At 52.2% G+C, this 11,798-nt stretch overlaps 1 protein-coding gene across 1 annotated transcript; it reads left to right on the top strand.

Annotated features, from left to right (window-relative positions):
* The first annotated feature begins 1,751 nt into the window (after positions 1-1,751).
* Positions 1,752-4,299, top strand: HES1 (hes family bHLH transcription factor 1). The gene is made up of 4 exons (XM_023214761.2): positions 1,752-2,174; positions 2,312-2,407; positions 2,655-2,742; positions 3,376-4,299. Exons 1-4 carry the CDS (start codon positions 2,067-2,069, stop codon positions 3,924-3,926), a joined length of 843 nt encoding a protein of 280 aa, XP_023070529.1. The 5' UTR covers positions 1,752-2,066; the 3' UTR covers positions 3,927-4,299.
* Positions 4,300-11,798: the final 7,499 nt, after the last annotated feature.

Consider the following 11,798-nt stretch of genomic DNA (forward strand, 5'->3'; position numbering starts at 1 on the left):
CTCCTCCCGGCGCGCGGCCCGGCCAGCAGGCAGCACGCAGCCGCCCGCGCCGCCCGCCTCCTCCCGGCCGCCCGCCGGCGGCCTCCCGGGCGCAGTGAGGGGGAGCGGCCCGGCCGCCGGGACCCGGGGAAGGGGCGGGCGGCGCGAAGCCGCTTTAACCACAGTCGCTGAGCGGAGGCAGGAGGCTGACCCGGCCGCTTCCTAAGTGCGGTCAGGCATCCCGTGACCGCGGCGGGCGCCCAGGGCCCCGCGTGGGGGAGGGCGGGGGCGAGGAGCAAACTCGGAGGCCCCCACCTCGCCCCCGGGCTGTTGCAAATGCGGCTTTCAGCCGAGTGAAAACCCCGAGCCCGAAAGTGAGGGTGGGGCGGCGGGGGGTGGAAGAATTCCCCACTCTCCAACCCGGGTGTGCGCTCCCCGCCCGGAAGAGCTGACCTTGGCCTGGGGAGGCGGGGGTGGGGAGAGAGGGTAAGCGCCGGGGCTCGGCTCCCAGCCCGCCGCCCCTTCGGATTCCTGGCCCGGCGGGGCCGGAGGAGGGGGCCCCGGACACACACACACACCCCACACGCAGCGCGCGCCAATGAGCCCGGGCCAGGCGCAGGGGGCGGAGTTTTCCCAGGCTCGAGCACAGCAGCTGCTATTTACCTTCTTGGCTTCTCCCGGGGACCAGGAACCGGCCCCCGCTCTCCGCCGCCCGCCGCCGCCCCCCGCCTCCCTGCCCCCGGGGCGCGCGCACACACACTCACTCACACACGCACGCACACACACATCCTCCCGGCCCGGCCGCAGCCGCGGCGGCAATAAAACATCCTGGCACGTGCTCCGGCTCCAGGCGCGCCCACGCCGGCCGGCTGATGTCAAACTGCAGCTCGGCTGGTGTAGCTCTTAAAGGGCCCGCGCGCGCCGGGGGCCGAGGCCGCCCGCGGGGCGAGGAGCGAGAGGCTGCTTCCCCTCGCCCGCCACCTCAACGCGCGGCAGAAACTAAAGCCTACGGATGAAAAGGGAAAGGGTGGTGAAGGAGGGCGCGAGTCCCTGAGGCATTGCCCTCAGAGCCCCCCTTGTTCACTTTTTCATTTGAAATACCATTTCCTTCCATCCAGTTGGAAATTATTCTGATTGTTTCCTGGGGAAGCGCGGGGTCTAAGACCCCAAATCCAGAAGAGGGGTGGGGTGGGGAAGGGATTCAAGAACTACCTTACTCCGAAAAACCTGCGTTTGTAAGGTAGAAGCCAGTTTTTCCTTTTTCTGCATGGATAAAGGAAAAAAAAAAGGCCCTTTTCCTGCATGATATACTTTCACACTCCTGAATGTGTAAAGTCGGAGCGGGAACTTTAGATATGTCGGTAACTCACATCTTTACACGAGTCCCGTCCCCCCCCCCGCCCCCTTTTAACCACTGCTAATGTTTTTCTCTGCCCCTTTATACCTTTAAAAAATGTGTTTCAAATGAACTTATTACAGTCAAAGCAGCTCTGTTACATATGAGAGAGGGCATAAAGGGTAAAGACCCTGGCTCCAAAAGAAAGAGACAAGACCAAAACCAAAGCGGAAAGGAAAAAAAGATCACCTCTAAACCAAAGCCCAGAGGGAGAGTAGCAAAGGGTTAAAATCCTTTTGATTGACGTTGTAGCCTCCGGTGCCCTGGGCTCAGGCGCGCGCCATTGGCCGCCAGACCTTGTGCCTGGCGGCCAATGGGGGGGCGCGGTCCACGAGCGGTGCCGCGTGTCTCCTCCTCCCATTGGCTGAAAGTTACTGTGGGAAAGAAAGTTTGGGAAGTTTCACACGAGCCGTTCGCGTGCAGTCCCAGATATATATAGAGGCCGCCAGGGCCTGGGGATCACACAGGATCCGGAGCTGGTGCTGATAACAGTGGAATCCCCCGTCTACCTCTCTCCTTGGTCCTGGAACAGCGCTACTGATCACGAAGTAGCCACAAAATATTATTATAAACCCTCAGCACTTGCTCAGTAGTTTTGTGAAAGTCTCTAGTAAAAGAGACACAAAGAATTCTTTTTCGTGAAGAACTCCAAAAATAAAATTCTCTAGAGATTAAAAAAAAAAAAAGGAAAATGCCAGCTGATATAATGGAGAAAAATTCCTCGTCCCCGGTGGCTGCTACCCCAGCCAGTGTCAACACGACACCGGATAAACCAAAGACAGCATCTGAGCACAGAAAGGTAAGGGCGGTACCTGTATCTCTCTGCAGCCCCTCAAGATTAAGTAGGGGTTGGGGGGGCTTCTTTCTGTGTTGAAACCCCGGGATGAAATGGCAGATCCCATGGGAACACAGAACTCTTTTTTTATTTATTTGCAGTCATCAAAGCCTATCATGGAGAAAAGACGAAGAGCAAGAATAAATGAAAGTCTGAGCCAGCTGAAAACACTGATTTTGGATGCTCTTAAGAAAGATGTAAGTGGGGCAATGTTGCTCTTTCTTTTACTGAGAAAGCAAACACTTTCTCAGCTACTGAGAGTGAAACCCCCCGACTGCGGGGTCTAGCACTCGCCGGTACTGCGTTCTCCTAGGCGGGAGGGCCCGGCCTTATTTGCTCGGGTCCAGAGATATGCTTGCGCTCCGTGGCCGGGAGGAGAGACCCGCAGCACTCTGAAGCAACTGACACGGGGTTCACTTTCTTTTCTTGCCTCCTCCTATGCAGAGCTCGCGGCATTCCAAGCTGGAGAAGGCGGACATTCTGGAAATGACAGTGAAGCACCTCCGGAACCTGCAGCGGGCGCAGATGACGGGTGAGGGCGGCTCGCCGCGTCCCCCTGTGCGGGCGTCCCGCTCGCCTCGCGGTGATTTCTTCCAGACTTCCGCCCGTGGTTGTGAGAGGCATTCAGCTACATTTTACTGCCTTGGCTCACTCTCGCGTTCCCACGGTCTGGGGCTTATTTATAGCCACAACTCCAAGTTGTTACTGTTCCGGAAAGGGAGGGAAAGAGGTTGCAGCCGCTAGGGTGGCGGGCGGCGGGTAGGGTCGAAAGGACTTAGGACTGTGGCGGTTTGGAACTGCGTGGAGCCTGGGGGTCACTGGTTTAGCACTCCCTCCCGTTGCAGAAGGGGAAATGAGGCTTGGATGATGGATTGGGAGGCATTGTCCAAGGTCACATCGCGCGCGGGGGTGGGGGTGACAGATCTGTGGCTGAGATAGGTTTAAATGCAGCGACAGGGAATCGGGAAGGAGTGGCTCGGCTTTGGCAGCCACGCTAGTGTGTAGAGGTGGCTGGGGTTTTTTAAACCCGTCCCACCCTCCCTGCCGGAGGCAGTTTTACGGGCCCATGGTCAGGGAGGCGCGCCACTGGGACCTCCCAGGGCGGAGGCAGTGGCCACGGGGCCAGGGCCGTTCGGTGACCCGTCTGTCTCCTTCTGGCCCGCAGCTGCGCTGAGCACAGACCCAAGCGTGCTGGGGAAGTACCGCGCTGGCTTCAGCGAGTGCATGAACGAGGTGACCCGCTTCCTGTCCACGTGCGAGGGCGTTAATACCGAGGTGCGCACTCGGCTGCTCGGCCACCTGGCCAACTGCATGACCCAGATCAATGCCATGACCTACCCCGGGCAGCCGCACCCCGCCTTGCAGGCGCCGCCGCCGCCCCCACCAGGACCCGGCGGCCCCCAGCACGCGCCGTTCGCGCCGCCGCCGCCGCTCGTGCCCATCCCCGGGGGCGCGGCGCCCCCTCCCGGCGGCGCACCCTGCAAGCTGGGCAGCCAGGCTGGAGAGGCAGCTAAGGTGTTTGGAGGCTTCCAGGTGGTACCGGCTCCCGATGGCCAGTTTGCTTTCCTCATTCCCAACGGGGCCTTCGCGCACAGCGGCCCTGTCATCCCGGTCTACACCAGCAACAGCGGCACCTCCGTGGGCCCCAACGCAGTGTCACCTTCCAGCGGCCCCTCGCTTACGGCGGACTCCATGTGGAGGCCGTGGCGGAACTGAGGGGGCTCAGGCCACCCCTCCTCCTAAACTCCCCAAGCGACCTCTCTTCCCCCTGGACTGTAAACAGGAACTTGAATACTGGGAGAGAAAAGGACTTTTTTGATTAAGTGGTTACTTTGTGTTTTTTTTAATTTCTAAAAAGTTACTTTTTGTAGAGAGAGCTGTATTAAGTGACTGACCATGCACTATATTTGTATATATTTTATATGTTCATATTGGATTGCGCCTTTGTATAAAAGCTCAGATGACATTTCGTTTTTTACACGAGATTTCTTTTTTATGTGATGCCAAAGATGTTTGAAAATGCTCTTAAAATATCTTCCTTTGGGGAAGTTTATTTGAGAAAATATAATAAAAGAAAAAAGTAAAGGCTTTTATGTCTTAGAACTGATTCTTCCAGGATATGTAAAAAGGCTCTTGGTAGAATTTGAATTACATGTAATTGGTCAATTCAAGAACTGACTCTTTTGTTATTAAAATAACATTTTTAAAAATCCATCAAACCTTTCACCAATCCTCTGTGAACTAAAAAGACTAAATTCCATTTACTTTACAAGCAGCCATCTGGTAAGCCTTCCCTGATAAACTTGTGGTCAGTCTCTTAAAGGATTTCCAAAAAATTGTTTTTAAGTTGCAGTCGGGTAAGTCTGTAGCCCTCGTTCTTCTACCTCCTCCTGAGGAAGACTGAACAGGACTAAATTCACCAAGTCAGTGGATCCAAACCTATTGCCCATTGCACGTTAAGGGTGGTTCCTGCAGCTCTCCTCTCCTAGGGTAGCTCACCCAGGACATCCAAAGCAAAAACGCTTCCAACTGCTGCGCCTCATTCAAGAGTTGGGGTCTTCATTAATTAGCCAATCCTTTGGTTCAAATAAGACTTTTGAAATGCCTCTCTGCACCCTCTTCAAGCAAGCTGAAAAGGTCAACAGATTCCTTCTGCCAAGGGACAGTTAGTTAGACTCCCAAGTGGAGGCTGAGCCCCGATGATTAACACCAGACATGTGTTTTTGATAAGTTTCTGTGCTTGGCTCTAATAGAGAAAGCATGTGGGAGCCGTGCTGGCAGGCACACAGGCCATCTTCCCCTTTTAATACAAACAGCAAGCGACCCCTTCGCTTGGTCATGCCCCATTTCCAGGCGAGATGTGGGCTTCAGATAGAAGCGAAAGGGTTGTCTCGGGTTTCAGCTCACATAACCCTCCTTAACAAGTCCTAACTCAAAGCGGACAGCTTTAAACTGTGCCAGGATCTGCAGGGAATTTCTTCCAAATCCCATCACAAAGGCTTGTCAGATTTTGTCAGATTTGGCCAGGTGTTTGACTGCATCCAGGTGTTGGGGAAATGAAAACCACGAGCCCTGCGAGACCAGACACATCAGCCGCGCTGTGGGTCTGGCGGGCGCGCCCTCCTCCCCCACCGCCGGCCAGTCCTCCTCCCCGCCCTGGCCCCTCCCGCCAGCCTCCTCTCACCCCCCTTTTCTTAGACCGGCTTCTGGGAGGAGAAGGATGAGGCGGGAGAGATCAATCTTTGAAGCTTTACTAACAAAGATAAAGCCAACGATTTTCTGTCTTGTTTCAAAAGCTTTACCTCTCCCCCGCCCTGCTCCGGCCTTTCCCACAGGCCAGTGTGGAGAGCGGCTCTATCACGGGAATGATCCAGGAGACAGCGGTTTTCCACTCAAGATACCTTCGGACCCAGCTGCCACCCCAGAGGGAGAGATTTAAAAGAGACCTTTTTGAATTTGTCTCCTTTTTGCCTTATTTTGTGTATAGGAAAGGTGTCCAACACACCTTCCGCCAAAGAAACACACACACACCCTTCTTCATCATTTTTCCACGTTTTCCCTCCTGTTGAAACAAACAAAATAACAATTGTTCCATTAAGACACCCAACTCAAGCACCAGTGTTTCATTTGGTAAACCTGTCCTCTGGCCCCACTAGCAGCCCTTAACTGTCCTGCTAGAAATAATCAGACCTCAATGTCTTATTTTTATACAAGGAATTCCTTTTACATTGATGTCTTTAAAATTCACAGGAAAAAAAAAATCTCAACACCAGTTGAAAATTCAATGTCCCCATGTTGAAGGGGAACAATTTTAAAAGTGCATTTTTATTAATATCACCGAGAGTACATAGATACCTTCCTAGGGAGGGGGACTAAATCAAAGGAAAAATACACATTTGTGTTTTGTTTTGTTTTGATAATTGGTGATTTGAAAACAGCACGTTTTCCCCCCTGAAAGCTGGGTTGAGACTATTCGATGATTTTTTCTGTTACAATAAGGGGAGAGGGTGGAAACCCCACTAGTCTCCAAGCCGGAAAAGGCACTTTCCAGTTCTTGCTCCAACTATGCCACCAAAGTCACTGTGTCACCTTGGATAAGTCATTTCCCTTCTCCGGGTCATTTCCAAGTCTGGAAGATGAATGGACTTATTTCTAAGACGCTGTACCCTCCTGCACTTCGGCTGTTTCTGGAGTAAGTAGCTGAGGGAGAGGCGAAACTTCAAAAACGACTTCAATGCTGCTGCCTCCCTGGGGGTCCCTCAGGCCTGGCCTAATTATACGGCCTCGGGCAAGCCAGCAGCCCCTCTCGCCGGCCCCCGGCAGAGCTGATCGCTCCGGGAGATAAGGCACAGCTCCAAACTGCGTCCGGATGCGGGCCGCGGGCCTCGGCTGCCGCGCGCATTAGCCTCTCAATGGAGCCCTTCCGGGGCCCCGGCCCCCCGCCGTCTCCAGCAGCATCCGGAGCGGGAAAGGCGCCGAACTGGAAGCGGGTGGGAGCGCTCCTCGGTCAACACGAGAGCCCTCTCCAGGCGCTGAAGCGCGACTCCGGAGGCTCGCCCCTCCTCGCGCCCCATCCCACCCCACGCGTTTCTGGAATGGGGACCCAGAGGTTTAGCTGGACCCCCTGGTCGTCACCACCGTCCCGGGAAACCTGTCATTAAAGTCAATTAACTTTTCCCACACCCCTTGGCCGGTAACAACCCGCTCCTAGCTTCCTCCCCGGCTCCTAAGTGCAACCAGATGGGCGGACGGGCTGCCCCCGCCGGGGCGGCCCGGGGGTTCCAGGGAGGCCGCCCGAGGCCCGCCGCCCGGGCGGGAGCGGGCCGGGGCGGCCACGCCGGGCCAGCCCCGGCGGCCCTGCGGCCAAGGTGGTTTGCTTAGCAGGCCCGGCCGCTTTCTGGCAGGAAATGAATAGCTCCCAGATGAGCTCAGGCAACCTGAGAGGTCGTGAGAACGGCGCGAACCCCCGCCTGTGCAGCCGGCAGCCTGCCAGGCCGCGGGGGGAGCGGGCGGCGGCGGCGGCGGGAGGCCGGGAGGCCCGGCGGGCGGGCGGGCGGCGGCGGGGAGAGGGGCGGGAGCCGCTGACACACGAGCCCGCGCCCGCTCCCGCTGACAGGCAGGCCGCCGCCCCCGCTTCCCCCGCCCCGGGCCCCAGCGCCTCCCAAGCAGCAGGCCCAAGCCGCAGAAAGGCAGCCGCGCGGCCCCGCCGGGCCTGGGGGTGGGGCCGCCTGCCAGTGTTTTTCCAGTTCCCCCGGTAGCTCCGGGCCGCATTTAGTAGCTGGGGAAACTGGGCCGAGGCCAGGGCCGGGGCACTGGAGGCCCTCGCGGCCCGCAGAGCCCTGCCAGGCGGCAGGCCACGCCGGGGCAGGAGTGGGCAGAGGGGCGGGGTGAGGCCATCGCAGCCCACAGAGCCGTCCCAAAAAAGACCTTGCCACCTGACAGCCACCCTGAACGCCTTAAAAAAAAAAAATCTCATTTCTAAAAACCCCGAGCACCTACTGAGTGCTCTGCAGGCCCAAGAAGATAATACTAATTCCCACCAGCCTCCGCCCCACCGAGCTCTCTGTGTAGCTGGGCAGATCCACAAGCACCCTCGTGACTCATCCCAGGCTTGATGTGCTGAGTGCCAAAAGTGAAGTTTAAACAAAGGGCACCTAGAACAGAGAGATTAATTCTGCTGAGAGGAAACCAGGCCAGGGAGGTTTTTCAGAGTTGGCACTTGAAGCCGAGAGGTGAAAGATGAGTTCAGCAGGAAGGGTTAGGAGCAGAAGGGTGAGGGAAAACGCGGAGATGAACATATATACGTCCAGTCTGGGGAAATGTCAGTATGTTTACCATGGTGTGGTATCTAAGTTTTCAAATATACAAATTGGCTTAGAGGTCAAAAAAAAAAAAAAAAAAAAAAAAAACAGGGATAAGCTCTGCAGCAGTGGTTGGCTCAAATGCAATATAGCCCAGGGGTTGGAAGCACATGATCTGGCTCCTGGCGGCTTGGCTTAGGTTTTGAGCCCAAAGGAAATTACTGAACTCCCCCGCCTCAATTTTGTAACTCTGTATCTCATTTGTAACTTAGGGCTTGTCAGGGTGGTGCTTCACAGGGTTGAGAGGATGGAATGAGTACATGCGCTTAAAGTATTCAGAATAGTGCTGTCAGCTCTTCGGATTCTTAAACAACCACAGTGAGGAACATTCACCAGACAAGAAAGCCAATCCTGGTCTTTGCCCAGCGATGGCAGGATCTGCTTGTAATTGCACCAGGCCCTAGGTGAAAGGACCACTGCTTCTTCCTTAGCTCCTGAATTTCATGCCTTCATTTGATAATTATTGAACCGGGCACTATGGGGATAAAGGGAGAAGAAAGGCATGGTCTCTGTAACTATAGAGCTATCTGGTAGGCAAGACAGTCAGCTTAAAAACAAGAACAACAACAAATTGCTGTGTTGAGTGCCATAAGGGAAGAGTCATGCTCGGTAATGGTACAAAAGAATATTGTACGTCACAACAGGTAACTTTCTTGGTTCTCCAAATAATGATTAATCCTTGTGATCATTCATAGAAATTACTGGCATAGTAAATAACTAGTCAAATTCCACCTAAGAAAGGTGATTCCCAAATGGTTAATTTCAAGAGTAATCATTGTACAATACTAATATCTTCTAATTGAGCATAATTACCCAGATGTGGTCAAGAAACTGAACTGAGAATCAGGAAATCTGAGGCCTGATCCAGTTGGACTGCTACCTGTGAGATGCTGGCCAAGTCCCCTTACGTCTCTGGGCTTCGATCTCTGTGCCAGCACAATGAGAAAGTTAGACCAGGAAGCCTCTGAAGTGCTTTCAACTCCAGTCTGCGATTCCCTGTCCTCAGTGTGCTTCGGTGCAGCTTTACAGTTACACACATGCTCTGTGGCTCTAACAACCTATATCAGGCGTATTTCAGACCTTACAGCCAAGGCCCTGGCAGGATTGTTACAGACAAGTATTTTCTTTTTTCTTTCTTTTTTTTTTTTTTTTTTGAGATGAAGTCTCGCTCTGTCGCCCAGGCTGGAGTGCAGTGGTGCTATCTCGGCTCACTGCGAGCTCCGCCTTCTGGGTTCAAGCGATTCTCCTGCCTCAGCCTCCTGAGTAGCTGGGACTACAGGCACCCGCCACCACGCCCGGCTAATTTTTTTTTGTATTTTCAATAGTGACGGAGTTTCACCATGTTAGCCAGGATGGTCTCGACCGCCTGACCTCATGATCCGCCCGCCTCGGCCTCCCCTCCCAAAGCGCTGGGATTACAGGCGTGAGCCACTGCACCCGGCGACCCACAAGTATTTTCATCTGCAGTTAAAGATGTGGAGATCGAGACCTGAAGGACGGGCATTGTAGTTCACTGTTACCAGAAAATAGCCCACATATTAGATTCCTGGAGAACTGCCATGTTAGTGAGAATCATAGCCACTGCAAAGCACATCGAAGGCAGACTGCATGTGCCAGGATTTGCTCACATATCTGCTACCGAGACCCTATCCTTTGCTGTGATATCAGAGCAGCAAGAGTTAAAAATACCACTTTCTCTCTTCATCCTAAAAAAATACCCCCCCCCCCCCCACCCTTTTCACTTGCTCACTTGTTTTCTGAAAAGAGAATGTGATCTGTTGGTTCTTGGGACTCTCTCCATTTAAGAAATAATGGACCAGGTGCAGTGGCTCACACCTGGGCCAACTGGGCCAGGTGCAGTGGCTCACACCTGTAATCCCAGCACTTTCAGAGGCAAAGGCAGAAGATTGCTTGGAGCCTGGAGTTCAAGTTCAAGATCAGTCTGGGCAACATAGTGAGACCCTCATCTCTATGAGGAAAAAAATATATATATATATATATTTCCCCATATATATATATGGGCCAGGTGCAGTGGCTCACACCTGTAATCCCAACTGGGCCAGGTGCAGTGGCTCACAAATGTAATCCCAGCACTTTCAGAGGCAAAGGCAGAAGATTGCTTGGAGCCTGGAGTTCAAGATCGGTCTGGGCAACATAGTGAGACCCTCATCTCTATGGGGAAAATATATATATATATATATCCCCATATATATATATATATTTCCCCATACATATATATATATATATATCCCCATATATATATATATATATATTTCCCCAACTAGCTAGAGTTTTTCCAAAATAGTACATTTGCTGAATTAAATAAGCTAACTGGACTAGTCTGGTTAAAGAAGAATGTTAATCTGAATTACTGGAAAATCTGAGTTTTAAATATCTGTTAGGAAAAGTAGTAACTTTGCAAATACTTATACTGGGTCTGAATTCATAGCTTTCATAAAACTAATGCATTAAAGTCATTTAAAGAATGTGTTCTCTTATTAAGCAGGTTAAACGTGGCTCTGGCAATACTATTTGTACTATAAATCTTCCTTAAAATAATCAAAGGAGCCAGAGTGCAGCCCAAGTAATTAATTGCAATCTAAATTAATAATAAGCCTTTACTGTAGCTATTCTTTCTATGTTCAGACATGTTCCCAATCCTAATTTGTCTTTAGTCAAGCAGGGATCAATATATTTTTTTCTTAGAAGTCCAAATATAACTTAATGATAGCCATGTTATTTAAGGAACCCTATTTGTTTCTTAAATATTTTGTTTTTCACAAATGTGATAGTTTTCATGTTCAACTAACTTTACTAGTTTTGTCATCAATGTGAGACATGAAATGTGTAATTAGTTTACAAAAAACTCCAGCCTACAGAAAAACTATTGCAATTGACAAACACTACCCCAAACTTCATGTTTTCTGCACCATTGTCTTTTCCTCCTAGCTTTATGGTTATAACATTTGTCTCTGGTCGGGCGCAGTGGCTCACACCTGTAATCGCAGTGCTTTGGGAAGCCGAGGCGGGTGGATCACTTGAGGTCAGGAGCTGGAGATCAGCTTGGCCAATACGGTGAAATCCTGTCTGTACTAAAAATACAAAAAATTAGCCAGGTATGGTGGCGTGTGCTTGTAATGCCAGCTACTCAGGAGGCTGAGGCAAGAGAATCTCTTGAACCCGGGAGGCGAAGGTTGCAGTGAGCCGAGATCGCGCCACTGCACTCTAGCCTGGACGACAGCAAGACTCCATCTCAATAAATAAATAAGAATAAAATTTGTCCCTAAAACATCAACATTTAAAACAAGAATATGACTGCTTAACAGGATCAGGAGAGAGCAAATGCAATGTGTCACCAGGTGAGGTGGCACACACTTGTAGTCCCAGCTACTGAAGAGACCGAGGGAGAGCATGACTTGAGCCCAGGAGTTCTGGGCTGTGGGATGCTATGCCCATCACATGTTCGCACTAAGCTCAACATCTAAGTTCGCACTAAGCTCAATACTAAGTGACTTTCTGGGAGCAGGGGACCACCAAGTTGCCCAAGGAGGGGCAAACTGGCCCAGATTGGAAGCAGAACAGGTCAAAACTCCTGTGCTGATCAGTTGTGGGATTGCGCCTGTGAACAGCCACTGCACTCCAGCCTGGGCAACATAGTAAGACCCTTTCTCTTAAAAAGCAAAAAACAAAAATCTGCAGTGTGTCAAATCTATTTCAGAGCAACTCC

The sequence above is a fragment of the Piliocolobus tephrosceles genome, chromosome 2 (genome assembly GCF_002776525.5).
Source record: "Piliocolobus tephrosceles isolate RC106 chromosome 2, ASM277652v3, whole genome shotgun sequence".
Classification (NCBI taxonomy): Eukaryota; Metazoa; Chordata; class Mammalia; order Primates; family Cercopithecidae; genus Piliocolobus; species Piliocolobus tephrosceles.

Excerpts from the sequence above, each read along its gene's own strand:
- HES1 (XM_023214761.2), top strand. The coding sequence starts at position 2,067 with ATGCCAGCTGATATAATGGAGAAAAATTCCTCGTCCCCGGTGGCTGCT. Across the intron at positions 2,175-2,311 it reads CAGCATCTGAGCACAGAAAG|TCATCAAAGCCTATCATGGA; the intron begins GTAAGGGCGGTA and ends ATTTATTTGCAG. Across the intron at positions 2,743-3,375 it reads GCAGCGGGCGCAGATGACGG|CTGCGCTGAGCACAGACCCA; the intron begins GTGAGGGCGGCT and ends TCTGGCCCGCAG.